The sequence below is a fragment of the Anas platyrhynchos genome, chromosome 15, assembly GCF_047663525.1.
Source record: "Anas platyrhynchos isolate ZD024472 breed Pekin duck chromosome 15, IASCAAS_PekinDuck_T2T, whole genome shotgun sequence".
Lineage (NCBI taxonomy): Eukaryota > Metazoa > Chordata > Aves > Anseriformes > Anatidae > Anas > Anas platyrhynchos.
This window is the reverse complement of record NC_092601.1, coordinates 15,748,958-15,776,858: the sequence shown is the minus strand read 5'-3', so window position 1 is coordinate 15,776,858 and position 27,901 is coordinate 15,748,958. Positions and strand designations below refer to the sequence as shown.

The 27,901-nt window shown below is 36.1% G+C and overlaps 1 protein-coding gene across 4 annotated transcripts in view; it reads right to left on the bottom strand.

Moving 5' to 3' along the window:
• Positions 1–27,901, bottom strand: part of SDK1 (sidekick cell adhesion molecule 1) — a 393,854-nt gene that overhangs the window by 265,320 nt on the left and 100,633 nt on the right. For all 4 annotated transcript variants that reach the window (XM_038186854.2, XM_072023631.1, XM_038186853.2 and 1 more), the window contains 3 exons: positions 16,102–16,261; positions 10,872–10,978; positions 6,851–6,998 (listed from right to left, as the gene is read on the bottom strand). In XM_038186854.2, the coding sequence (XP_038042782.2) occupies positions 6,851–6,998; positions 10,872–10,978; positions 16,102–16,261 (415 nt within the window). The remainder of the gene's footprint in view (positions 1–6,850; positions 6,999–10,871; positions 10,979–16,101; positions 16,262–27,901) is intronic.

The window sequence follows — 27,901 nt, the reverse complement described above, 5'->3', positions numbered from 1 at the left end:
GGTAGTTCAAAGATAGAAAAAAAAATGTTTTCCCACAAAAGCATGTCAGCTCTTAAGGAGTTTTATTAGTGATTTGTTCCTAATAGTATAATTAGTTCTGGAAATGTAGCAGGTGGAAGGAGTGAGCCCCAAAGTACAATGACAGTGAGTCTTTGTATCTATCCACGTCTAGATCAGATATGATTTTTAGAAAAATAGTGCAAGTTCCTTTCAGAGAGTAATGCTATTAACACTTTGCTCATAGTCCACAGTTTTTTTTCCAAGTACATTTGTCTCCAGAAAGCAACAGAGTCATAAATCAATATCTCACTGCAAGCAGTGATAACTAAATCATACTTAGAGCAAAAAGGTTTCTTTCTAGTGACACTTCCATCCATTCGCTGTTGTTTTACAAATTCTAAATCTATGATTAATAAGCGTAGTGACACACACACACACAAAAATGATTTTATTCTTTAAATGTGATAATCTTAGAAAAAAACAGTATCTAGTAGTCAGATTTTTCTCTTAGCTGTCTTTAAAGTTTCATTGATATTTACAGCTGTTGAAGATTGCACTGAGAGATACCAAGAGCAGCTGAGGCCCATTAAAACAGTAATAGCATCAACTCTCAAAAGCACGGGTTTTGCAGTGCTGGTGTAATAGCAGCAACTTCCCCTGATTCATAAATAAATAAATATATATATATATATATATATATATATATATATATATATATATTTTTTTTTTAACTCCATGTTTTATGGTCCAAATTCATAACGAAAAATATTGGTCAAATCCCAAAATGTGCCTTGCACCTCCTCAGAATTTATCTCTTGGGAACAATTTGCTTTCAAATGAGCTCTTCAAAGAGGCATGGTTTTGCAGCATTTTTTTTCTTCTACTGTCTCTCTTCCATGCTGTAATGGGCTGTGTCCCTCCTACACACCATGAATTCAACACACATAGTCCACAAATACAACTCCCTTCACCTAACCAACCAGAAGTTTCATCCTAAAAGTTAAGAGGTCTGAATAAACTAATAATTAAAACACATATTTAAAGCCAGTGGCAAACTTTGAGCAGAGAGGAAAAACAGCGAGGTTGAATCTAGACAAGTCAAACAGCTTTAGAAAATAATCCTGGGATTTGTTGTTAACTGAGGTGTTAATGTTTTCCCTCTACTGAACACAGTAGACAATAATACTCAAAACAGTCCACTGACAGCACCCAGGAATCCAACTTAGTAATTGAGAAGATGATGGGAGGTTTCCCTACGGTCTTTTGTATGCCTGCGAGTCCTGGGCATAGCAGTAAAATTGTGTGGGATGATTTCTTGTGCTGCTTGTTCCTTTAAATTTGAATCACTCAATGCAAAAGTTTACTTAAAAATTAATAACAGAATAGTAGTGTATCTCAGTTACAGGGAGTAATTTAATTCTACCATATATTCTTCTTTCTCAGGTACTTAGAAGTTGACTTGAAAATTAATGTGGAGCATGTAAAAGGTAGAGATAGATGAAAGCAACTCAGTTTTCTTGTCATGCCTCTTACTGCTGAGAGGTGCCACTTCATAACACGTTAGCAGACTGGAGAGATCTGCAAACTTTATTCTTTAAATTATTACTCAGCTAATACACGGCAGAGTTGACAGTCTCTGAATTTATTGTTCGTTAATGCTAATCATCAGAATTTTAATTAAAGTATTATCTGGTGTATGTGAAAAGTAATTATGTGCAACTAACGTAAGTTGTATGACAGGCTAGTATTTGCAGAGAAATGCATTGTTGGCGCTAGAACTGCTCATATAAAATGAAGTGGTGTTTGTTTTAAAGTGAAAAATGTATACATGAAGCATTAAGTGAGCTGTTATCATCCAAAAGTTAATCTAATGCTAATATCAACCCAAAATCAAATATATTACTCCCAGATACTTTGTTCTTTCTCATTTTTCAAGTCTGTTCAGGTACAGCTACTATTCTTTGTTAGACTGTCATTAATGTATGTGCCATTTTACCTTAACAAATGGCTAGGAAGTCTGTACCAGCTTTGCTTAGTTGCAAGGTATTATGAGTGCCCAAAACCAAAGCAAGTCATATTTGAGGACTGCTTGTGCCTAACACTTTTTTGTTGCACAGTCTGTCAGCACATTTAGTCTCTGTAAGAGCTAGTAATGACCACACACATTCAAATGCATAATTAATCGTTCTTACTGAGAAAAAAAAAAAAAAAAGAGAGAAAAAAAAAAAAGATATTCATGTATATCTAAAGGTAACGCAATTCATCTTCACTGTCTGGCAGGATAAAGTAGTGCATTTGTGAAGTGTTTTGATCTATTTACAATTAACTAGGTAGCAAACATCCACCCAGCTAAAAAGGACACCCCAGAACTGATTTTACATGACAAAAACAAACTTCCCTGATTTGCGACAGACAGAATTCCACTAGCAAAAGAGTTAATAAAGAGTTAATATTCATCTATCCATAGCTTGCTAGGGGGGTGAAAAGTTTCACTCTAGAAAGTTACTGAAGATAGCAAAAATGTCCTTATAGTACAAGTTTTCTTCTTAAAGAAGAAATCGAGAATAAATGAAATGACTGCTCGAGTGAACTTTTTCAGTGAAAAAGTCCTTCACTTAGAAAAAAGTGTAAAAACAAACAAAAAAAACACACCTAAGAATACTAAGAATTTAATTCCTCACTATTTCAACTGAAAGGCAATTGTAGACCTGGACAGTACTACTATCCTGTGTGCCTTTTCAAGGCGTAGATGCCTCATGTAAAGAAAGTGAAATGCTCTCTGCTTTGAACTCTTGCTCATCTGCCTGATGAAGTACACCCAGGCAAGGTATGCTGAAGACATGACAACTCAGAGTAACAATTTCTTTTGATAGAGTTACCTTTAGAGAGGTTATTGTTTTCTGTAAAATGTGAGGGGAAATAAGTGGAATCATCCCATCAGTCAAGTCCCTGGATAACAGCACAGTTGTTATTCCACATGAGTCTACTGGTGTATCTGGAAAACATTAATCTGTCAAGGTGTAATATGAAGCAACTTCTAAAGCTCCTATGAAAAATTTCACATAATTTAACTATAAAAAAAACATCCCAGAACCTAATTCCTCTCCTTGCTTACTTTCTCCTGCTACTGAACTTCTGGTCTTCTCTCTCTGATTCCCCATTTCATACTTTTCTAGCATGTCCGCAGCTTCCTTCTGATGATCTAGGAACATGCCTTTAAAATATTGAATCGAGACTTTGCGAAGGATAATGCACAAAAGCCAAAATGAATATATATGCACACTGCACTAAGTGGGGGAAGAAAATCCTAGAAGTTAAATTTTTAAATACATGCCATCATATCACGCTAGCTCTGCTGCAGATACGTTACTGGCCCTAAGTCAGAAACTATATCAACAACCCCCTGAGTATATGCAGGCCATTTGCTTCACATTCATATATTATAAAGAGATTTGTTAGTTTCACATGCCCACTCATTTAGGAGAAACTTGTCATGAGAAAGGTTCTATAAAAAAAATAACACCCATTATTCTTATCTTGGGTCTTTGACAAATATTATGGCATAAACAGCAGTGAGGTAGGAACTAATACATAGTTATTTGCTACAAATTTCTGCTGTGAATTATGCTGCTAGTTAAGTTAAATAGAATATGCAGTTTGGGAAAAAAAAAAAAAGAAAAGCCCATGTCTCAAAATGAAACTTTCTCCCAGCAATATCGTATCTATGCTGGCTCAGAGTAAAATTGCCATTCTGACTTTTCCTTCATAAAAGGCTGTGAAGCCAAAGCTATCCACTGAATCAATTCTCCCACTCTCATTCTAAACAGTTGGTACTTTCCAGGCTAATGACCAGTAGGAGAAACAGGAAATTACAGGTCTGTTCCATCTGGTCATCAGAATTCATTAGAGCTAGCAACTGTATTGAGGCATACAAATAATATTAGAAACCCCAAAGTACAAGAGTCTAATTTGATATATTTGTAAAGCATCTCCAAAATAATACATACAGCGATACCAGAATTTTGTGACAACTCAGCAATACACTTTGTTGTCTTAGCTCCCTAGAAATACAGTACTATGGGAACACTGAAGAGGTGGCAAAAGTCCTCCCCTAAATGTCCTAAATAGCAGTAAACAGTAAGAGAATTACATCAGTATTTACTACTTTAAAACTGCTATGTAAACCTTGCTGCAGAGCCAATTAAATGCCATTCCTTGAAACAGCTCAAGACACCTTTTTCCTTTTTTCCAAAACTACTCCTCACTTTTGATGTTTCATATTTCTCACCTCATGAGAAAAGTCAGCGCATTGCCCGTGTCTCTTTCCACATCTATGAAATTAATTCAGTCCAACAGGGACAGTAGTCCTTAAGACTTCTGTGTAAGTAAAAGTTAACTAGAGGAACTATATGAATGAACAGTTTTCTTAGAAGTCGCTACAAATAAAAAAAAAAAAAATGGGACAACGCCAACCTTGCATTCAACAGGCACTTACAAGAAATTATTGTGTACCATAACCACCTCTTCTATCCTTGTCTTCAGCACTGTTTATGTCCTCAGTCTGCATGCACTACTGTGGTATCACTTGGAAATCATTATTATAGCTGAATGACTAGCTGACTGATTCGGCTAAATCATCATAAGCTTAAGACGATTAAAAAAGCTTTATATTGATTTAGCAATATAAGGGACTTTTAACCAGTTTAAAGAGCATCTCTACAAGGTGGTGGCATCAATTTAACTGATCCGTTTAGCGGTTGATCCTGTTAGATAGATGCATCAGTCTCACTGGATCACCTACTAAACAGATGAGTTAAATTGATACACCTCCTAGCATACAGAAAACATGACTTGAAATGCACAATCTCCTCCACAGAGGAGAAAAACAGTTATGGTAAGAAAAGCTCTTTTTACATTTCTCACATTTTTATGTATATTCCCTGTGTGTCTTGCGTTTCAAGTATTTTTTAGGGCTGCCATATTTACTTCCAGAATTTCACAGGCAGCAATGTGTGAATGGGTGCCCTACAATTTTTCTAATACTTTGGGGGAGCAGCAGACCTACTGCACAGAGTGCGCAAGTGATTAGTGTGAGCACCATAAACCTGTCATTTCCTGAACTTATGAACTTATCAGGCTTATTGTATGAGATATATCAAACTTCCAAGGAGGTTTACACTTTCAGCATGTGTACTTAAAAAAAAAAAAAAAAAAAAAAAAAAAAAAAAACTCAACTTCTCAATTTCCTGGACAGCCACCACAGATATAAAACTCCTCAAATTCCTTTCAGATGAAATTTCTGACCAGGTAAATAAAATATATATGTTGAAAAAAATGGTTATATTCCACCCCTATTATAAAACAGAATTTTACAGTTCTCCAGTTCTCCCATTCATAAACATTAATGCAGTGCTATGAATTAAAAGTGATTTTACCCTAAAAATCCCAACAGACAAGGAGTAAGAGTAAAGCACAGCATATGAAAATAAGAATTGAAAATTAAGAAATACATGAAACACACCTCTACTTGTAATTTTCCCAAACTGTAAGAGAACCTAACTGAAACTCATTTTCAGACGCTACATGCTTGTCTAGGTCACTCTGTTCTGTTCCTCAGCAATTGTTTCCAAGAAACTGCCTGATACCCGGACAACAAGGCTTTTTCACTATCTGCAATTATTTTTTTAATTGTGTATTCTTAGCATTAAGAAAAGAAAATTTGTCATGCAGCAGGAGTGCAAGAAGTAGGTTCTTAATGGTTAATAACTCAGGATTTGTCACTTCACTCTCTTCAAGAGATTGCCCAGAAACCCATTGTTTCAGCTTCCAGCTTGTTTCCCATCAAATTACTATTAAACTACTCATAAATTATTACACAGTTGCTTCACAGCCTTGCAATACCAATTTTAACAGTTTCAAAGAGTCTGTAATACCAGCTTTTGCATTTACAAAATGAACATGAGCAGCAGTAAAATATGCAGTACGGATTAATAAAATTAAAATCCACCAAGAGTTTTCCCTCTCTAGTATAAAGTCTGAAGACTCAGCAGCCTTTCCGCAGCTTCCTAAGATCCCATAACCATCACTTGCTAGCATGTCTTACAACTTGGAACACATGAAAACAGACTGCAAAGATGAAATAACCACCAACATTCTTGGCATTCCGTAACAAATTTGACAAGATATATATCTATATATTTATATAAATATATTTTATATATAAATATTTTTAAAATTTTACAGCTAGCCTCCGCGGTCTTTAAATCAGTTTAAGGTTAAAACACAGAATGGCCTTACAACCATTTCAGAAAATGATAAACAAGCACATCTTGAGATAACAACTAACCACAGTGATCTTCTGCCATTACTGGGTGAGCTGCTAATTAGTCAAAAATAAACTTTCATTGTAAGCTAAAAACACGAGGAAAAATAAGATTTGCATGGTGAGGGAAACAGTATTGAGCATAAGTCCATGTGAGAAAATCAGACCCATCAAAAAAGAAAAATCTAAGTATTCATTTAGTCCACTGAAGTAAATATAATCGAGAGATGAGCATTTACTTTTCCAAAATGTATCACGGAAATGAATAGCATGAAGGAAATGCAGGCATTCTACATATCTGCTCCCTTATGCTGCACCAGGACCATTAAAACCACATGAATTATTTTGTCAAACTGCTTAGGAAGTTCAGAGATGGTCTTAAAATAGTAATTTGTCTCAAACTTAGTATGAACGAGGCTACTTTATTCTCTTTAAACCTTAATTAGCTTACTTTAAATGTAAGTTGTGTTATCAAAGGTAATTAATCATATTGTAGGGTGGGGTTTTTTGAGCTTTAAATTGACTTACATTCTGCTGCTTGGTATAATCTTGTGCCCGTCTCTAAACCACGTCACTTGTGGTCTTGGATAGCTGAGGATGTGCAGGAAATTCAGAACAGCAGCTTGCCCTTCAGTCACTGTTTTTCTCTGGTTTGTGTCCATGAAGTTTCCCATGTCTGTAAAGACAAAAATTACATCGAGTCCTGGAAGTTCTTGTCTCACTCCCCATTTCATTTCAGTGGCCAGAAAAAGAAATAATTCTGCTTTACAATAGTCATTGACATTGCTATAATTAGTCAATATTACATGACATATCATGAGACAATGTTAATTAACACAGATTTGGGTGAGCAGTAAGGCATAAGGCAAAGCCAAGTGTTGCTAGAGCACACAAGAAGTGCATCAGTCAGCAGTACAGAATGGCAACAGTGTTCTTTTCAAATACCAAAGTGTTTTTAACCAAAAGTGACATTTTAATGCAGTTTTTGCTGTTTTTGTTATTGTTTTTAATAAGTCCTTGTGGTATATAAAATAAATTCCTATGCAATGCAAGGAAACACAATTGGTACATGTAATTTGATGAATTTCTGTTCACTAGATATTTTTATCATAGCATCTTTCCTTCTATTCTACACAAATAAGCAGCTGCATCACCTGTAGTCAAATGAATGAATAGCCAGATCTGAGTAAGCCATTATACCCACATGCATATCAAAATAACAAGTTTATAGTCATGTTGGTAGCAATTAGTTCTTCTGGCACTATACTATGATTCAAATAGGTCTTCGACATTTACAAAAGCATCAGTAGTATTCAACAGCAGCTTTTAGCAAAAATATTAATGGAAGAAAGAAAACAACAATTGCAGAACTCCTGTTGCTGAAGGTTTCATTTCACAGACAAGTTCATGCATCTATGGAGTCCTTGTTAAAAATTCAGTGAACATTTTTTTTCCTTGGATTTCTTTTGCTTTTTGTATCTTATTTCTATCCATTAAAATGAACAGGGCTGTAGGCTCCTACTTATTCACCCTCCAAAGAACTTCTATGCATTTTAATTTGCTTTAAACCAAGAAACCAATACACATGACTATTCTGGTTTCTGCCACTGAATTCTTTTGTTTTGTTTTTAGAGGCCACGGGGTTCTTTACAGGCTCTCTGGGGCAGAAAGATGCAAGGGACATGGAAACATGGAAGTACACTATCAGGTCTGTGGATCAAAGGAGATTAGAAGAGATGGAACAAAAACAGGAATTAAAAACACACGGTATTTTACAGCTTTAATTATCTTTCTGATTTTCACGTTATTTATTCAGACATAAACATCACCGTATTCCTCTGTTGCTCCTTATTTCTTACAACTGTAATCATATCAGCTACTTGAAGTTTCAAACCACGTAGGTGGATCTAATTAACTTCCCTGTCATAGTTATTTTAGTCTTCACAATCCAAGAGTTTTAAGCCCGTTCTGTAACTAAGATTTACTCAGCAATTTTCACACACATACCTGTTCCCATTCAGTTAAGTCATACATTAGCATGCATTAAGAACATTTTAAAAATTATTTAACAAGTTCCCTACTACTTCAGATATAGAGGACAGGGAAAATACCTCAGATCTTTCTCAATCCAGCTTATTCTTATGCCTTGCATTTTTCCACTAGAGATCTTAAGTTTCTTAAAGTGTATCAGTGAGCATTTTGTAGCCAGTGGCAAAAAATAGTTCATTTCCTGTAAACCCGTCTGAGTTAAACATCTAATACACAGTTCCTCGTAACTCTCAATAAGTGGATAAGCTGACTTGAGTGACCCCTTCTAATGCTACTTTCCAGTATGTTTTCAGAAATAAAGTAAAATTTGGTAAAATATCAGGTATTTTATTACACCTACGTACCTTAAAACAATTAATTTAGACTGAAAATATTAAAACACAATCACAGTGTCAGTAGCTACCTTGGGTATAGGAGAAAGGATGTTTAAAGCTGGTAGAACACTGGAATCCGTGCGATAAAGTGCAAGTCTGACTGAGAAGTTTCACAATAGAAGCAATATAGGTCACTATAGGATCAAGACCAAAGATCTCCCAGGTCATACAAAATCTGCTTTGCTTTGTCTCAATGGCTTTATCAGTGCAAATAAATAAATAAATAAGCTGCTTAACTCACAGAGAGAAGTCTTAAGAGACAGCTTTTTAGCCTTGTTCCCACTGCAGAACTACATATTAAATGGGGGGAGGGAGGGTGGAATTTGAAAACTGAAAAGTAAACTATTACACCTCTTTCTCTCAAGAACCACCAAATACACACACAAAAAAAAAAATAAAAATGAAAGCCTGGAGAAATAAAGCACTTGACTGAACACTTTTTCCTCATTCAGAAGGGAATAAAGCTGTCTTTTCAGAAGACAAAATTCTTGAGCAGTATCAAGGTAAACTATTCCTGTGCCGCCTCCTCCCCATCACTCCCACAAGCACTTCCTCAAGAATTGCTCCCTGTGCTCCGCCACTACAACCATGGTACAGCTGTGTGGGGAACCAGATGGGGGGGGCGAGAATGAACGATTTTAACAAACCCTACAATTTTTATTTTCCCAAGTATTGGAGAAGTTTCTCAAGTCTACAGCTGCACAAACGAGCTTTCCAGCTCAGCCTAAAGGGATAATGCACTACACTGCGGTACAAGAGTGGGAAGAATTAGTGGGAAGGAGGAGGAGAAAATGAGGACATTTCTCCAGTACTGGTGCCAGATTTTTTGCTCCCTGAAACCACACCTGTGGATGCACCTCCTGAGGCTTTCAGGCTAATCTAATGGCAGTCTGTGATAGAAAGAAAAGTATCTCACACTCACCTTCCCTTTTCCTTCTTGATCCATCTTTCCCCACTGCTCCCTTCTTGCTCCATCTTCCCTGTTGGAGCCCCCCCACCCCATTCACAGCTGCCTCACTTGTACCAGCTTTCACTAGATCCTCTGTGACCTGATACAATCCACTAAAGCATAAAAATATTCTGAGAATTATCTCCAAGGGTCTGACACATGTCAGACAAGATCACTAAAAGAAGAGCATGCAGCAAGGGCATTAGGGGTGGGAGACGGCAGAGGAGGAAAATCCCATTCTGACAGCAGAGAATTTTTACATTAGTATCTCTGAAACAATACCACTGAGAGATCAAACATCAAATTATGTGACTATGTCTGTAATATCAGTAATTTACTGCAATACAGTAAGTTAGTGAACGACACCAAAACTTACATAGCACCAACTTAAAACTGTTTTTACTTTCAAGCACAGAAAATTCCATGTAACTTCCCTCATGACAGAGTTAATAACCTGCATCAGTTCCTTGGAACTTTTTTCTAATAATTCAATTTAACTGAACTCCACTTTGTCAAGACATTTACTACCACTGAATTTTCATTTATTGACACAGAGGATGAGAAATTTGATCCCATGTATCAGATTGCTAACATCCAGGATAGAAAACTGTCTCTCAATTTATTTGTTTTAAAAGACTGAAGCTGAATTTTACGATTACTGTATCCAATAAATAATGACATAATAAGTCTGTTTGGGGAACAGACTTTAATGTTTGGTTAGCATGGTTTTGGCTACGAAACCTGTACTTTTCTATCATAAAAGTTATAATCTGAAATCTTCATAGAGCTGTCCACCACACTGTTTTCTTTCAGATATCCTCTCCTGTCTGCCGGGCTTTTGTTTTTGATTATTTTGTGCTATATAGACTTTGTTAAACCCTGCATATTGGAGAAAGACAATATTTTTCACTCATACTACAGCCATCTCCACATCATCTCGTTTTGATTGTGTGGAAGAGTTTAAATCTCCCTCTAAAGAATTAATATTGCATCATTTTCTGTTTGTTTCCCAGAAGATACCTACAGTGAATATGAAACTTCTTGTAAATATAGTAATTTTAAAAATTAATTTTATATCCAATACATTTTTGAACTAGAAAATATAATTGGAACATTGTGTTTTACCCACAGAGTCAGTTAGCTAATGCATGACAGAATAACATCCATTCAAACCTACATGCCACCTGAACTTCAGATCTTCTTTGCAGCAATGCCCCCATCCTGTTTCGTACAACGCATTGATAAAAGCCAGCATCGGACCTCTGCAAAGCTGGGATGATGTACCTGCAAGACAGAAGTGCAGAATTACAACACTCTTCTTACCTGCCGATCAATGCTACTTTCTGTGGCATTTCTTATTGCTCCTTTAATACTTTACACATTGTCTCAAAGGCATACTGTATTTTATCTTATGAATAGTAGTCACATAGTCTCTGGTCTATGGCCACAATATTAGCTGTATTGTATCAAATTAAAAATACTTTTTTTAATATGCATTAAAAAACCCTGTCTTAGGAACTACATTTGGTAAGTACTAATTAGTCTCCACAATTTTTCTTGAAATATAAACTTAAATGTTTTCCTTAGATTCCTCTGCCCTCATTCATAAGGCAAAGAATGCCTGGTATTTTATTTAGAGGCGGTACAAGAAGACTACCACCTAAATGGAGGCAGCAAATAACCTCACAAAAAATATCAAAGCTCTCCAATGAAAAAAGCTTTTTACTACGCTGTGTGACCAGCGTAACTCAGAAGAGCACTGGAAAAGACATGGTGCCCTGTACATTGTATTTGTTTTGCCCTTCAGTATCCTTAAAAAGTCACTTATTCTGCTAATGCTTACCTTCCTCATTCAACTATATCTGATTACCTAACATGAAAATGAGCTGATAGGCACAGTTTTAATGTGAATAAAACACATGAATAATATAGATAATCCTGCATTAAACAAACATTAATCAAAGCACATATTCCCCCTGGTCACCTTCTGGAGATATTATGGTAGGATTAATGAAAGTCTTTATGAAAAGATAAGGGAAAATAATACTGCTGAATTTTAATCTTTGAAATTTAATTCCCCTAAAAGAAAGGATCTCTTCCCATACTCACACATACTATAGACACCCACATACAGAGCTAATATGTGGAAAGGATCAGACAGCATAAAAACAAAGGATATACAAGAAATCTACTTTAAGTGATAAGTGAAGTCTATAATCACTGCATTATAATTACAATCAAAGACATTGTAGCAAATAGGTCAGACAACCTAAAACGGCAAATAAAAACAGAGCCCAACAAATTTCACCAAGGTGATACCTAGAAAACCCTGGCTCCCTAGGAGCAATTATAGGCAATTGTGTCATCTGCCTGCACGCCTGCCTTAGCTGACTCCCCCTGACCTGCTTTGGAGCAACCAGCAAGTTTTCTTTACTGATTACAGCAATTTGTATTGGGAAGAGAAGGAAGACTCAAACCAGTGCTCTGTTAGGGAGCAGCAAGCCAGACAATCAGACACAAATACTCGGTGTCCAGTGAGTATACATAACTGAATTAGCCACGTTGCCTCATCTGACAAGTGCGACATAAGAAACAAAAAGCAGGTGAAAAAACAGGGCATAGGACAGAAATAAACACAACAGAAGGCTTCCTAAATTTCTTCCAGATTCATTTGCTTCTCTGCCAGGCAGATGACTGCTGCAAAGCATCGCTAGCCAAAAAATAATATTTGAAGATTCTGACAAATATCGACGGTTCTTCGTAACATTTAATTTTACCACAGTTTACAGCTTTACAAGCTTTTCTTCCTCCCATAAAGACTTGGTATTGTACTTGGCTAGCATTTATTCTTCTGTTTGTCTATTAAATAGAGCCAAAACTAAAGGCTTCTTTCTTTGCTATTCCTCTGCACCAAGACATAAGAGAGTTCATTTTTCTGCTATTAGGACAAAACAACTCAATTAGATCAGAAATATCTTACATTGGTTTTCTTTTGTGACTTATTAATGTTTCAAGCAGGAAACATTCTTAATACGTAGCCTAAAGAAAAATCTTTTAGCAGGAACACTTTTAGGAGCTTACAGTGAAAATCCCATCTGTGCTGCCAATTTCAGCACAGCCCAAACCTGCTGAGCACTGGGCTTCCCAGTGCGCCTACCAGCCAGCGCCGTGCAGGTAAGGCAAGCAAATGGGCACTCGCTGGAATATGGTCTTGGAAATAGGATGATTTTGAATTTTTTTTTCTGGGTAATTGTACAATGGGATATGTGCAGACTGTCAAAGAAAAAAAAGGGCAAGAGGTTGAAAAATATTTTGGAAGGGTGTTTTAAAAGGTAAGAAGCAAGGAGGAGGAAAGTACTGTGACCTCTAAGGAAAGAAGTAAAAGGACATAAAAAAGTTTTGGCTGGTGCATGGCTCTTGTTTGAGATAAGAGGGGGAAGAATGCTGAATGAACCGGCACACAAATTTGATGCCGGTCAGATACTTTTAAGTAGTTTGCCAAGGAAGTGCGCTACTGCTTAGACATAACATTGGTTTCTTAAACTCAATTAAATTAATATCCTCGGGCCACAACAGCAAGTAAGGAAGATGTCTTCAATCCAGAACTTAATTCCTAAGGAAAAAAACTGGAAGAAAGTCACTGCCTGAACTTTGAACACTCTTAAATTATAGACACAACCAAAATTGCTCCTTCAGTCAGCAATATTGATTTGTTTTCATTACATGCATCTCAGATCACAACGAACGTATAAGGTTGTTTTATAAATTCTTAATAGAAACTAGTGCATGCACAGTCACTATAAAAGCCAGGCTATGTGCATAATCAGCATCGTTTACAAAGAAAAGCTGTTCATTCAGGGTCACCGATGTCAAAATGCAAAGACTCCAATTAGTTCTTTACTCACTTGGTGTGTTATAATAAGCTTTGGATATTTCCAGCCTATTACAATATAGACATTACTTTAACTAAGACACACTAAGTAATATCAATTACTGAAAATCTTTGATCGATGATTCAACTTGTAGCAGAAGTCACTTACACAGGAAAGATTCATGCATTTAAACAGAGTATTTACCTAAGAGTTGCAGAACAAACTATTATAGGGTCAAAGTTCAACTTTTGCAACTGGAATTTTTATGTCTAAGCATATTTGTACTTTGCTTTAATTCTTCCTAATGCACCTATGCCATGTACACTTTCTTGGAAGGTTAAAATCTTCACATGGCCACAGAATCAAAACCCGGTTTGGCAATTCTCTGGCTGTGGTGAGGAACTACAAATTACTACTGGGGTTGCAACATCTAAATTAGTATTTTCTGACAATGCTATTTATTATCAGAAATTAGTAGTTTACTATCTTTTTAGTCACCTCTATAGCAGATGTTTTAATTACAAATGGAAAAGAGAACATAAACAGAAAATGAATAGCTTGTAGCATGAACCTCATGTTCACCTGGTGCAAAATCCAATGACAAGAAACAGAGCACTGTATTCAGGTCTGTATACAGACAGCTTAGGAAAGGTGATCCAATACACTAACATATACTGCAATGCACAGTTACATTAAAAATTTTGGATCTTGGTGAGCTTATTAGAGATGTGCACTTACATAATAAGAATCATGAGACTGATCTAAGTTTCAAAATGTCATACATGATTATTCATATTTTTTCGACTATTGTGAAACGTACGTCTCTCGGACTAGCACAGCAACAAAGCTCAAGTTCTAGCCTTTGCTTTTTGTTATCACCCCATGATTGTGTGTCTCGCCCTCCTACACAGTTTTTCTGTTACTTTCTCAGCACTTTACAAGGAGAAGAGCTGTTGTCAGCTCCTTCTACCAAGGAACTGCAATGGACTCCGCTATTGTTGATCAAAACAACAGTGGCATTTATCCCAAATGATGTTCAAACACTGTGATTAATTGGGCTATTAGAGATTTTGTTGGTTTTCTAAGAAGTATTCACAAATCTTTTCTATAAATTGAACACCACCCCATTGCATGTATGTGGCTTATTCTGAGGTATCAGCATATCCCAAGGCTTGAAAACAGCAACCATTAATTGATGCCATTATTCAGGACTGTGTTCTCAACTAAATCAAGTCTTGACTTTTTAGGGAAGTTCAGATAGAACTGTACATTTTGTTGGAAATGGTTGCTCAGTATTTTATGTGCTAAATGTCCCCCAAACATTTTAAAATGCTGTTTAAAGGATTCTTTGCTACTGTTCTGTAAATATAAATAATATATAAGATAAATTTTCAAAATTGTCATGCAATGTTAGTTAAAAAATTAATTATGGACTACCTCATGTAATGATATGGAACTTTTTACCATTATCCATATTCTTGTACTAATCTCTCCTTAAATTTATTTTTATAGTTGTGGAACACAACATTTCCCTACTTTTAGTAATTATATTGCTTATATGCAGTATTTGGCTTGCTTTACTAATGACAAGTGTTATTACCAGGGTTCTGTCACATGCCTGCCCCTTATAAATTCTGAATTCACTGGTTAATTCCAAGAAAATTTGAGAGATGCACAGAAGCTGCATAAATATTAGATTTCTACAAGATTATGGAAATAAGCAGTTGCATAGGGGAGGCCCAGTTAATGCTCCTGCTCAGGAAAAGACAGACAAAACTTGGCTGTTTCACACTTTGATGTTTGGCCAGCCATCTGCTGCCTATCAACAAAAACGTAGCTCAGATTAGCCACAGTGTGCTTTTTCTCCTACCTGATGGGACATGCTGAGGAATGGGGAAGGAGTCAGTGAGGTCCAGGGAACAAAGTGCATAATCACATAAGAAATGTTTCTTAAACTAGAAGACCTACGCTTTATCAGAAGTGAAACTGAAAGTTGCATACAGAGTTGAAGATAGACCATGCTCTTTTTTGTTTATCTTGCTAAAAATAATAATCCCATTGAGGTTGGTTCTCTACAAGGAGGAGTAGCATAACATATCTAATATTTAGCCAATGCTTGCCCTGCTTTCAGCATGCTGTACTTGATCTACGAGGTAGAGAAGCAAAGATTCTAGAGTAGCAAACAAAATGACAAACTTTTTTTTTTTTGATTCTGAACAAAGTCCTGATTTTTAATGAACACCGTCTATACAAAAGCTTCAAGGAATACGTCTGCTCTTTATTACGAGTATAAATTTTCATAACCAGCAAAAAGCTTTTTTTGGTACTTAAAATATTTTATGTTAGAACCTTTATTTTAGAGTGTTAAATATTGTTTTTAGTAAAAGAAATTCTCTCAGAGATCATACCCATATACGAAAAATGGTCTTCATAAGAAAACATTATCAATATGTTAGTATTTACAGAGGTGCTTTAAGATACTGTAGTTTGTCTACAATTACACTGAGAGAAGGCTATGATATGGTTTTTATTTACTTGTATTCACTGGAGTAGGCAGTTATTTCGCTGTCATTGTGCAACCACTTGAATTCCAAGGGCCAGCTGCCTTCAGCAAGGCACGTAAGTACAAGTCTGTTTCCTTCCAAGTGTATCTGGGGCAAGCCTGGTTCTGTCTTGAAGTATGGTGCAACATCATCTGAAACAGAGACAAAAGAGTTTTGTAAATTGAGTACAGTAAAACGCACTAATATTGAGCTCATTTTTTCTCAAAATAAGCAATAAGAAAGACGACATGACTCAGTAGTTAAGGCTTAATTATTATTATAATTAAGCTTTCTAATCTAAAAAAACAGAGTTCACAAGTGTCGAAGATCTTAATAACCTCAGTCCTTGGTACATATTTAGAAGGGAAGTGCCCACTCAGACAAGTTTTTGTGCATGTTTAGTAATTATACTTGAGATTTTTCAGCATTGTCTACCACAGACATCTGATAGGCATGTTTGCTGCCTTCCCCCCTCCCACCTCCTTCCTCTTCGAGGATTAAATCCACTCAGAAGTTTTTATTTTTTTTGTAGAAACCACAGGAGTAATTTTGGAGAGGAATGTTTATCACAGCAGGAGAAGTCTCACAGTAAATGAGGAATTTGGATAGAAAAAAGAGTTTAGAACAGAAGACCTCAAAGAATTGCAAGATTAATGTGTTTTTCAATGTTATTGCTAACCAAAATGCATTAAATTATATTATCCGAAACCACTAACAGATTTTCTATTAGGGTACTTTAATAATGTTCAGGGGTCACACGTGGTCCCGAACTCTTGTGAATCACAAATGTTCAAAATACTCCAAGCAGCAAAACTCAATTCTTAAACTGCCATATATCCACCAAAAGGCAGATTTAACACAATTCAACACCTGTTGGAGACTCCCTCCTTATTCAGCTCTGGAAGATCAAGGTTTTCATACCTCACACCTAACATTTGTGCTTGTAACCATCAGAAATATAGATTAATATAAAAATTTGCAAACGCATCCTGTCATCAAAAAGAACATTCATGCATAAAAATACCTAAGTGTTTCATTCAAGGTCAGAGATGTAATGCAAAATAATAAAAAACAATATTATGGGCTGCCCAAAGGTTGTGGAGTCTCCTTCCTTGGAGGCTCCAAGAGCCACCTGAACGTGATGCTGGGCACCTGCTCTGGGTGGCCCCAAAGGGGCAGAGTTGGAGCAGAGGGACCCAGAGGTTCCTGCTAGCCCCAGCCCTTCAGAGAATATTTTAAAGGCAGTGTCAATCTTACAGCCCAACTGGGTTTCATACAGTTTTATGTATTTGCTCCATCCCAATACCCCAAAGTTCATTGGAGCAGCTGTTACAGAATAGGCTAAGGTACATTAAACTTGTCCACTTCAGTGTTAATTCACAGATTAATTTCTTTAATTAATCTTTTCATCATGCAGGACAGAACAATACGCTAAGTGTATAAATTAAAAAAAAAAAAAAGGCTCTCTAGAGGTGATTACTACTATTTATTAATACTAATGAGTTAGTTTCCACTTGAACTTCTACTCTTTTTTTAATTTAATTTTTGCCAATGAAAAATAGTTAAGAAATTAATAACTTCACAATTAAGACCACCTTTTGATTTGACTTGCAAAGACAAACTGTCTCACTGGTTTAGAATAGTTCTCTACAAAAAAATAAATAAATAAATAAATAAAAACATTAACATCTTAGAGCAATACTTTCAAAACTATTACATACAATCTGACTATAACACACCTAATTAACTAAATTAAAGAATGTATTTTGAGGTAATGTCCTTAGATTTGAAGCGTTTTAAACAATTTATCTTTCAAATAAATGAATTGATAGTGCAGATCACTAATATATATTTTTTAATTGGATAAACGGGAAACAATGAAAATTGAACGTGAGAGAATAGAAACAGTTCCACAATGGCAGATATTCCCAGGCTAACCAGTGAGATGAAATTCTGCAAAGCTTTTTTTTTTTTTAAACTGTAAATATTTTTTTATACTTAGTCTCAATTCTCACACTTCTCTAGCTAGTAAAAACAACCTATATTTTAAAACTCTATAATGAAAAAATGAAGCTAGACAAGTATTAAACAGTTATTTCACCCAGAACAAAATGTAAATTGTCCTTTTTTAAAAAAAGTGATTGAAGTATTGTATGTAATACAATCATTATTGGAACAATTTATATGCTTTTTCAGTCTCCAAATAAAATTTTAATATAGAAATTTCTAAACAAGCAAGGAAGCGTTTAATCTTTCCAGAGGCTTCAAGTATACTTTTGGGAGTCTCCCAAGGGAGTTATGAGACAGACTTAATAATCATACACTCGCCAGATGAAAGGTGCCAGGCTTCCTTATGGAGATGAAAAGACAGTGGCAGAGTTGTTCTCGTACCTAGGGGAGGGGGGTGTTACAGGAGTTTCCACGAGTCCTACAGCACAGAGTCCAACTGCTGAGCTGAAATGATGAGCACTGAGTTTGCTAAAAACAGTTATATGCACCTGCTAGTATAGCAAGGCCCATGAAACGAGCTCATCAAGTTAGTCCTTCCTGAAGAAAGCCGAGCCATTCAGTGAGATCACAACGAAGCTGGTATCTGCACTATAAACCTCTACCCAAGTAACCTGTTTATCCTCTCTAACATGGATTTTCAAGACTCAAACAGCACAGAATCTTTCATTATTTCACTCATAATTATCCATTTACTCATTATGCCTCATGTTTTTCCAAGAACAAATGATTTACTTGAAGACAAAGACTGCTGTCCATGGCTCCACCATTCAGTCCTGCCACCACAACTCAAACGATGCCAAGCCAGCAATGCTGCAACCCCCTCAGAGCTCTCTCCCATTTGAACTACCACAATCAGGCTGGCGTTACATGAAAATGGTTCTCAAAATTCAATCTCCAATTCTGTTAGAAGGTAAAATTTAATAGACCTACAGGAATATTTTGATAAAGAATATGGCATGCTTTATGAATTACCCCAGCTCTGGAAGATTTACTTAAAGCCTTAAAGTAATTTTATCTCCTAATCTTTTACTCACGAATTTCTCATCAATCACATAGCATCAGTTTATCAAATTCAATTATACAATCGGAGCTCACTAAATACTCACTGAAAGCAGAAATGAAAGTAAAATACTGGGCAAGGATTCCGTGAAGAAATGTGGCAGTAAAGCTTTGACGACTTTGGCATTTCTACAGCTCTGCACAGACAGAAGATCAAAATGACGTTACGCTAAGCTCTGCGTTCCATTATAAGCTGCAAGGGTAAGCAGAGTTATAACTGGACCTCCAAGTTGAGCTGTTACAAACCATCACAAGGAAATGGGAAAATTAACAGGAAAAATGAAAGCCATTTCAAAAAGAAAACTGTGGGAAGGGAGGAACTGACTATGGGATGGAAGATAAGCACTTCATTTAACAGTATCATGAGATACTTGGACTTCATATATATTGGAAGGTCTCAATTAAGCCTAACCTTAGCCGCTCAATGGTTTATAAGCCATAAGAGCATCTCTTAACTCTCATTCACTTGAAAGATGGAGCAAACAGATAAGAAAAAGTGCATTTGAGTCCTAGAAACAGGAGTAATAAAATCATGGAATTAGGGTTCTTAGCTAAAAGACTTCTTATCCCCACAAAAAGTCAAACATTCATATTGTATGCTGATGGTTTCCTCTGAACACATGAGGGTTAACACTTCCAGCCTCTCTGGCTCTTCAACTAGGCTGATCTAAAACCAAAAAATAAATTGTCAGAGTTGCAAGGAGGAGTGAAGGGATAAGGTCTCTATCTGCTGGCACATACATACAGCTTCTCTGCAATTTTTCATTAAGTCTGCTTACCCAATTCACTAACGTTCTGACTGGTATCCCTTAAAAAGGATGTTGCAGATTTATTTTCATGAAAATCTTCAGGAAAAAAACAGGACTGAATGTCAAAATTATCTGTGTATTTGCACTAAAACCTGTCTGCCTTGTGTTTGTGCATCATTAAACAGCAAGTTACATTATACTGCCAGGTTAGCCTGTCTATTTTCTTTCCTTGGTACACACAAAGCTCAGATGGATTTTATCTCAGTATATTTTCAAGACCTAATTCAACAATGCACATACACTTCTGTTTGGATTAATGCTGACATTTAAATATAAAAAAATTGCTGTATGGAATTGTTATCTACTTTGGGCTTCTCCCTGGCCCTAGCAGATGAGGAGCATCAAAAGACCCGAGAGCTCTCTCATACTCTATTCCCCTGTGAAAACCACATTCAGGTACAAACTTGCGCATAAAATTTGTAAGAGGAGAAGGCAGTCTGACTACAGCTTTGTACTGAATGGAATGGGAACAAAAATGAGTTGCCACTCATCAGCTAGATAAGAGAACTTCAGGAAAGCAGAAGCAAACACAGCTTCAGAAACAGAGTACCGCCATCTCAAGGAACTCAAACACACCCTCCAATAAACGCATTAACAAACTTTGACTAATGAGTTTTAGCCATCTAAGAGATTACATTATTACAACACATAAATCTGAGTCAGATTAAATAAATCTTTCAGTTACTACAGGTTACCACAGAATCTTGAAAGCAGTCCTATCACCCAGAAATCCATATGTTTTAATAAAAGATGCAATTTGATCTTGAGCACATCTGTCCTACTGAGAAAAAGGAAGTTACCAGACTCCAGAGAAGTATCACATCATCTTCACCAGCAAAAAAGCACTGCAGCTACTACCCTGTTAAAATCTCAGGATTTTTTTCTCCAGAAATCACGAGTGCCAACAGCTGCAGGTCAAAATCACATGCTTGTATCCTGAGAAAATCAGTTACTGAGGTTCTGAAGACACTCAGAGGAATGTTGCAGTGAATGCAGAGAACAGGTTAATAGATCCTTGCTGCCATTACTATTTGTCTTTCTTATATGTATCTACTCTTAAATCATTTTTAGATGAAGCAATATTGAATATTAAAAGTAGATTAACCTGTTCATAAATCACCAAGTCAGAGTAAATACAGTTCAATCACTAATATATGTCATTTTAGCATATCTTCCCATCACTCAGTTTACTGAACAGATGATACTGAAAACAAATCTTGACTGAGATATATTTCAGTATAACCTAGAAAGAATACAATTGGTTTATTAAAGAACACACCTATATTGATTCTACTTTATTAGACCCAAGTCAAAGCATGATGCCCATCATCCTTTTTCACGTGTCTAAACCATGATCAACTGACACAGAAAAATAAAGATAATCTCTCTGAGGAATTTTCCAGGAAATGAGACTACAAAAACTACATAGAGAATGAATGATGAGTCCAGAAGAGCCACAATACAGAAATGCATTTTCACTCACTGTTTGCAAAGAAAAGAGATGTGAGCCATCTTCAGGTAGGTTAATGATAATTGCCACAAAGAGCATTTTAGATGATCTGTCTGGGGGATTAAACACTTAATATAAAAGAATAATTAAATTAAAAAGGAAACTAGAGGCAGGAAGCCCAAACTGGAGACAGAAAGACTTCTCAGTGCTCCAAGCAAAGTATATAGCTGCAACTATGGGCAGCAGAATCCCATCAAAAAGATTAAAGTTCAGCTGTGACATTCATAAGCCGATGCTTCAGAGTGCACACAATTGACTACGAGCTGCTCTGTACTGATTGACAGCTGATAACTGCAACCTTCTGGGGAATCAGAGCCATTTTCTTCTTATTCGTGACTCGGGTAGGCAAAAGATTTTTCTTTTTCAACTTATCCTAATTCCTAACATGCAAGCATGCATGTACAAGCTCTGGATGCAAGTTGTATTCTCTGACAAAAATGAACTTCAATATCTTGTATGGCATAAGTATTTGGAAAAATTACACAATAAATCTTGAGAAATGTACCAGCAAGTCAAATTGAATTCAGATATATTTGAGTCGATCTTCTTTTTATTTCAAACCTTCTAAAGTATGTTGGTGAAATGCTGTGAAAGTTAGTATATGATCTATTCATAAACTGTCAACAACGTCAAACATACATTAGAGCGTTGAGTCACTTTAACTGTATTGATTTTCAGGAATGCTATTCTACCCAAAATATTGGATATTTGAGATTCAGATTTTCTTGGTTGGAAGTGTGACATAAATCACTAAGTACAACAATTAAATTAAAATTGCATTTTACTACCTTATGCTAAGCCTGGGTTTGAAAGGACTGATACATCAATAGTGAATATTTCATTAAAATATCAGGTTATTTTTCCAATATACTGCCATGGCTCAGAATTTTCACATAACAGTATAAAACATGCCCTTAAAGTGGATTTCCTGAGCTTTTATCAGAACCAATATCTGATTTCATACTGAAATAATACTGAAGCATCTATGTTTAAATTAAGTCTTCTTCCTTAATTTCATAGTCAACTAAATGAGTGCACATTACCCGTTTTTTGTACTGCTATAGACAAAAGAGATAACCTGCTTTGTGGGTACATCCACTACAATCTCTAAATGCAAGTACAGTAAGAGCTGAGGTTGATGGATAGTGCTTTTAAAGGTTTAATTGAGGATGGAATTAAATTGTTTTAGGACTCAGCAAGTTCTGTGAGGAAACCTGCATATTTCTAGAATAAGTGACATTTATTTCTTTTAAATGTACAGTCAATGGAAGACAAAATTTCAATAGGTACCTGTTTTCATCTCGAATAGGTCAAATAACTAATTAGCTTGTCAGTTATTGGATAATTGCCAATCATTTGTTCGATTTGGGTGGAAGAAATGTTGAACTTAGGTTACATACGTGTTGCACACTATTCCAAGAGAAAAACTAAACATTCTGAAATGTACAGATCTGGTTGCCTTTTAAACAATTAACTAGGAGTCCCAAGTGGCAAGAATAAGTGTTGCACACTAACAGTTAAGTAGACTTAATCAAAAACTTACTTTGTTTAAAGAGAAAAATAAAACAAACAAAAAAAAACCATCAAGTACCAGTTTTCTATTTCAGAATTGCCCAAATGGCATTGCAAATTCCATTTTGCTTTCATGTTCCTCATTTCTCAATACAAATAGATCACATGCTTTTCCCAAATCATGACTAATACATAGCTTAGTTTTCTAAAGAAAAAAAAAAAAAGAAACCAATCACCATTCATTCAAACACCTTCAGAAACGTAAGGAATGCTAACATACACATCATGAAATGTATTGTTAGAGGAAAACCTGCCTCAACATTGCAACCCTTCTACTTTGTTTTAATGCACAAACATTTCATGTTTTATCTGCTTTCTTCCATTTTCCCCTACAAACTACTTAAGAATCTAGAAAAACAGCTCAGTGTAACATACAAAGCTAAGACAGATGAACAAAAGCCAGAGCAGTTTTTTGATGATTAAAAAAGAAAATCCTATCACCACCTGTTGCCTAACAAAACCCTTAGACATAACCTGTTGTGTTCACAAAACCTAAACCTATTCCTGAACACTGTTGTCTGTTTAAAAACAGTCTTTTCAAACACCACAGATTTCTTTCCCTTTTGAGAAAAGATTTCTTGAGGCTGGCAGTGCTTTAGCAGAAACACTGAGAACGGGACCAAAATGAGAGGGCCCCTACAGAAGCCCGGAAGAGACATCTGGATCTGGGAGGAAACATAGCGGTCAGTAACATCATTCTCTTCAAAATTCCACAAGAAATGCTCTTGGTTCTCCCCAGCGAGCAAAATTTTCCCACATGCAATTATATCATTTTTTTCTTAAAATCGATTTCCTTAGCAGACCAGACAAGAAAAAGAATGAGCTGATATCATTTTATCTGAGCCTCAAGCAGCTCCTGATATATTAACCAAAAGTCCTGTTATGGTTTCTTTCCCAGTTTAATTTCTACATCTCACATTTTAGTTTCTCTTTCTGACCTTCTGTAACACTTCAGCTGAAACAGAGGAGGGAGGGAAAAAAAAGAGGTTTATTGTATCAGAAGGCAATAACAGCTGATACTCCATGAATTCATGAAACTGACTTGTAAGATTAAAAATCAAGAAGCTACAGATCATGTTCTTAAATTATGTTTGGTATAATTCATCCTCAAAAGAGGCTGCAGAATTATTCTGGGAAATGCTCATAAGCACATCTCGAAGTTACAAAGTTTCTGAGATAAAAAGCACTACAGTGTACAAAGCAGGTAAATAAATGAGAACCCATTAAGTATCAAAACCAAACAAAAAACCTCCAAAGAAATATGACCTCTCTAGACTGAATTTGGTATCAAAGCATAACCTCCATTGTTTTTATATTCTCTTAATATTTAGTGATGTTTACAGAGACTTGTGAGGCTCCCAAGGAAATAAGCTGCTATAGTTTAAATCACAGCACACAGCAGGTGGAAAGCAAAGACTGCATTACAAGGGAGGAAAAAAAAAAAAAAAAAGCCAAATATTGCATGACTTGCTTCCTTATCTAACCGCAAAGGAAACTACTGTTGCCACTACACAATCTCCAGCCATTGGAGGGCCAGCTCAGATCACACTGGTATCGATGTAGATCCACTAAACATAACAGACACTGGGATGGAACCCTGCAGACAAATTAACAGAACAGATAAAGCAAATCACAAATGTGCCTTTCACAACTTTGTCCTTGGTGCAAGGCGGATTCTCGGTTGTTTTGTAGAAGATGAATTAAATCAAAAAGGTAAACAGCAGATGAGTGCCTGGAAGTACCAGAACAGAAACACTAGTGCGGCAGTGGGAAACAATGGCACAGCAAAGGCACTGCCAGACTTGAAAGGCATGTAAGGTCACTTATTTATTATTTCAAGGACAAAATTATTTCTAAATAGCTAGGAGACTATGAATAACCATAAAAGATATGAACACATCTCTCTTGATGAAGGGGATTGAATGGGAAATGATTCATGCACAAGCCTTTGTTAAAACAACACCCGCTCCTTACTGCTATTGTTGTTTTGTTTATGTGTAGCTTGTAATTTTCTTTTCTGCCCTTTAAACTTGGAAATGTAAATAGGCTTATAAATTGGATAAGGCCTGCCTCAACAAACTCAATTCAAAGGACCTCAATGGTGCTATTGAATTCAAGGGTGGTAAGCACACGATCACATGCCATACCAAACAGACACGGAATTGTTCATATCCTTATGTGATGCTGAAATAGGGCAAAAACGCAATCAAAGCAAAGCCCAAAGTTCACAGAACCCAATTCAAGTACTCCCATCATCTTAAGCAAATTCTGCAGCAGGCACCTGGTTAGTGCTTGAGTCAGGAACAACAGTTCGCAGTGATCCTTGCAGAGCTCTCCAACTATCTCATTGCCCGATTTGCGTAGACAACTGGAGAGTACCTTGTACTGTGCACACAGGGAGATACAGCTTTGCATACTTTCACAGAGGAGAGCAGGCACTAATTAAAGGCAAGTTCAAAGGCTCTTTAAAAACCTGACATAAATTAGCTACCTTAATTTTCCCTAATACTATCAGTTATTCCTGCATCTTTTACACCAAACCCTTTCAGAACTATCCAAGTGGAATCCTTTCACCACCTCGGGGATAATGCACGCACCTAGAGACTACAGAATTATTTTCAACAATACTAACGAAACATATAATTTCTCCTTGTCAGAAGTTGGAAGAAGCATATCACTGTTCTTGAAAATGTAACTCAGCTTGACATATCTGAAGGCAAAAAAAAAGCAGTTACTTTATTAATCTGGATATTTTATTTAATTTTCTTTGGGTTATAAATAAGCAACAAGTTAATACTATTCTCAACTTTTGACAGTTCTAATGTTAATTACATGTACTGGATTTTATAAATCAATACTTCTTACATAAAGTGTTATTTAAGTTGCCAAGTGTAGCAATAGATCAATGCATTTACTGTTCTTGCTAACATTGATGGACGACATGCATCAAAGGGATATGTAAAGAAAAAATATAAGATTTGTAAATCAGGCAGGGTTAAACTTCAGTTAGACAGAAAGGGAATTTAAATAGTGTTTTGAAAATAATGTCATAACTTTATTAAGGTTTAAGAGGATGTAGAAGTTTGGGAGGCACAATTCATTACTCCAAGCACCATATTCCCGTGTTCAGTCACAACGCCTCCATCTAAACACACAGTTAGGCGACCAAAAAAATTCAGTATGGTTGATAATTACAATTACCAAACTTGTGCTTAAAATTTCATCATAGTAGAGACTGAGGTTACTTTCACCAGGATCCACCAGACAGAAGTCTGAAAGCAGAAGCATTTCTGCTAAAAAAAAAAAAAAAAAAAAAAAAAAAAAAAGCTGATTTTTGTGGGACAATGAAGGAAAGGACATCTAAATTATTTCCTTGAGTAGATAAGGCATGTTCTTTTTTTTTTTTTTCCTACCCACAGAGGAAATAATTACATTCCCTGAAAGGACTGAAGGACTAGGAATTTCAAACATTTTTAAGCAAAGAGCAGTTCTGTGCCTAACACAAGCTCTAACCTGTGTCAGGAAAGCAAGAGGTGAGACAAGATCAGCAGAAGTAACTTCAGCACTCACCACACACCTAATGCCAACCTGAGCTATTTGACGTTTAAGATTCACAAATAATATTGACTGCTCTCCCTCTTTCAATACTGGAGTTCCTCCCATATTTAGGTATAGGGCTAAAAAATATCTATGTAAACTTTCTGGTTTTCCAATCGAAAACCCTGCAATGAAATCAATTATGTAGAACATGTATGAAAATGTTCCAAATCTAAGAGAAAAAACTTGTACGAACAAATTGAAGAAATAGCATCCTCTAGAAATACCTGAAAACAGTTTCTAAAATATCAAATGGGGATTTATAAGTGTAAGGAAAAGCCTGCAGCTATCGTGTAACAGCCAAACATACAGCTTTTTCTGTTTTGAGATTAACTGTTCTGGAGGAGGTCACTGTATTTGTAAGCACTTGTAATCCCATAGCGATACTCTGATACAGTACTTATTGCAAAAAAAGCTCATTTTGCAAATTTCTCTGGGAGGCAGAATGCAGGTGCTGAGGCACAGCCAAAATCCAAGCGCTGCCTACAGGTGCCAGGAGCAGGCAGCCTCTGGGTGTTTCCCACCAAGGAGAAAAAGGGAAAGAAAAAGCCCACGAGACGCCCCTGCTGTAACTCTTAAAAGATCTGGCATCTGAATTGCAAAAAATATACAGAACAGGTTGACTCCCAGATTTTTCAATGTCCTGTGACATATTTGAAATACTCTACAGCCATATTTTAAGAGGTTATCCCAAATACTTATTCATACATTTTTCATGCAGCTTTCATCGACACAGTTTATGGCAATGTCTTTTATTAGCATTGATTTTAAAAGGCTTGTTTCATGGAGTAGATCTTCAGAGATACATGCTCAACCAGAAACCGTGTCTGACTGAAATGCTAGCACATTACACTGGCTCATTAAGAAGCAAATTAGTTGTTTTTCTATTTGTTTAGCAATACTCAACAGGTACTTACCGTGACACTGTTTTAATGTGGAAACATTAAATTAACATGTTCCATGGTTATAGGAGACATTAATTGGACAAAGGCTAAACCCCCAGCTTCACATCAAAAATGTGGGTTTCAAAATTAAAGTAACATACATTAAATTACTTCCCTGCATGTGCTTCTTGCCAACCCATTGTATCTGACAAACGGTGAAGAATTCTGTAAATATGAAGGAGAGTGCACCTCAAATACAAATATAAAAATTAGATACATGACAAAAACAGAGCCACCGTCTACTCTGAATACACAGCTAAATCCTAAAAGCTGTAACAACCTCAGCCATTT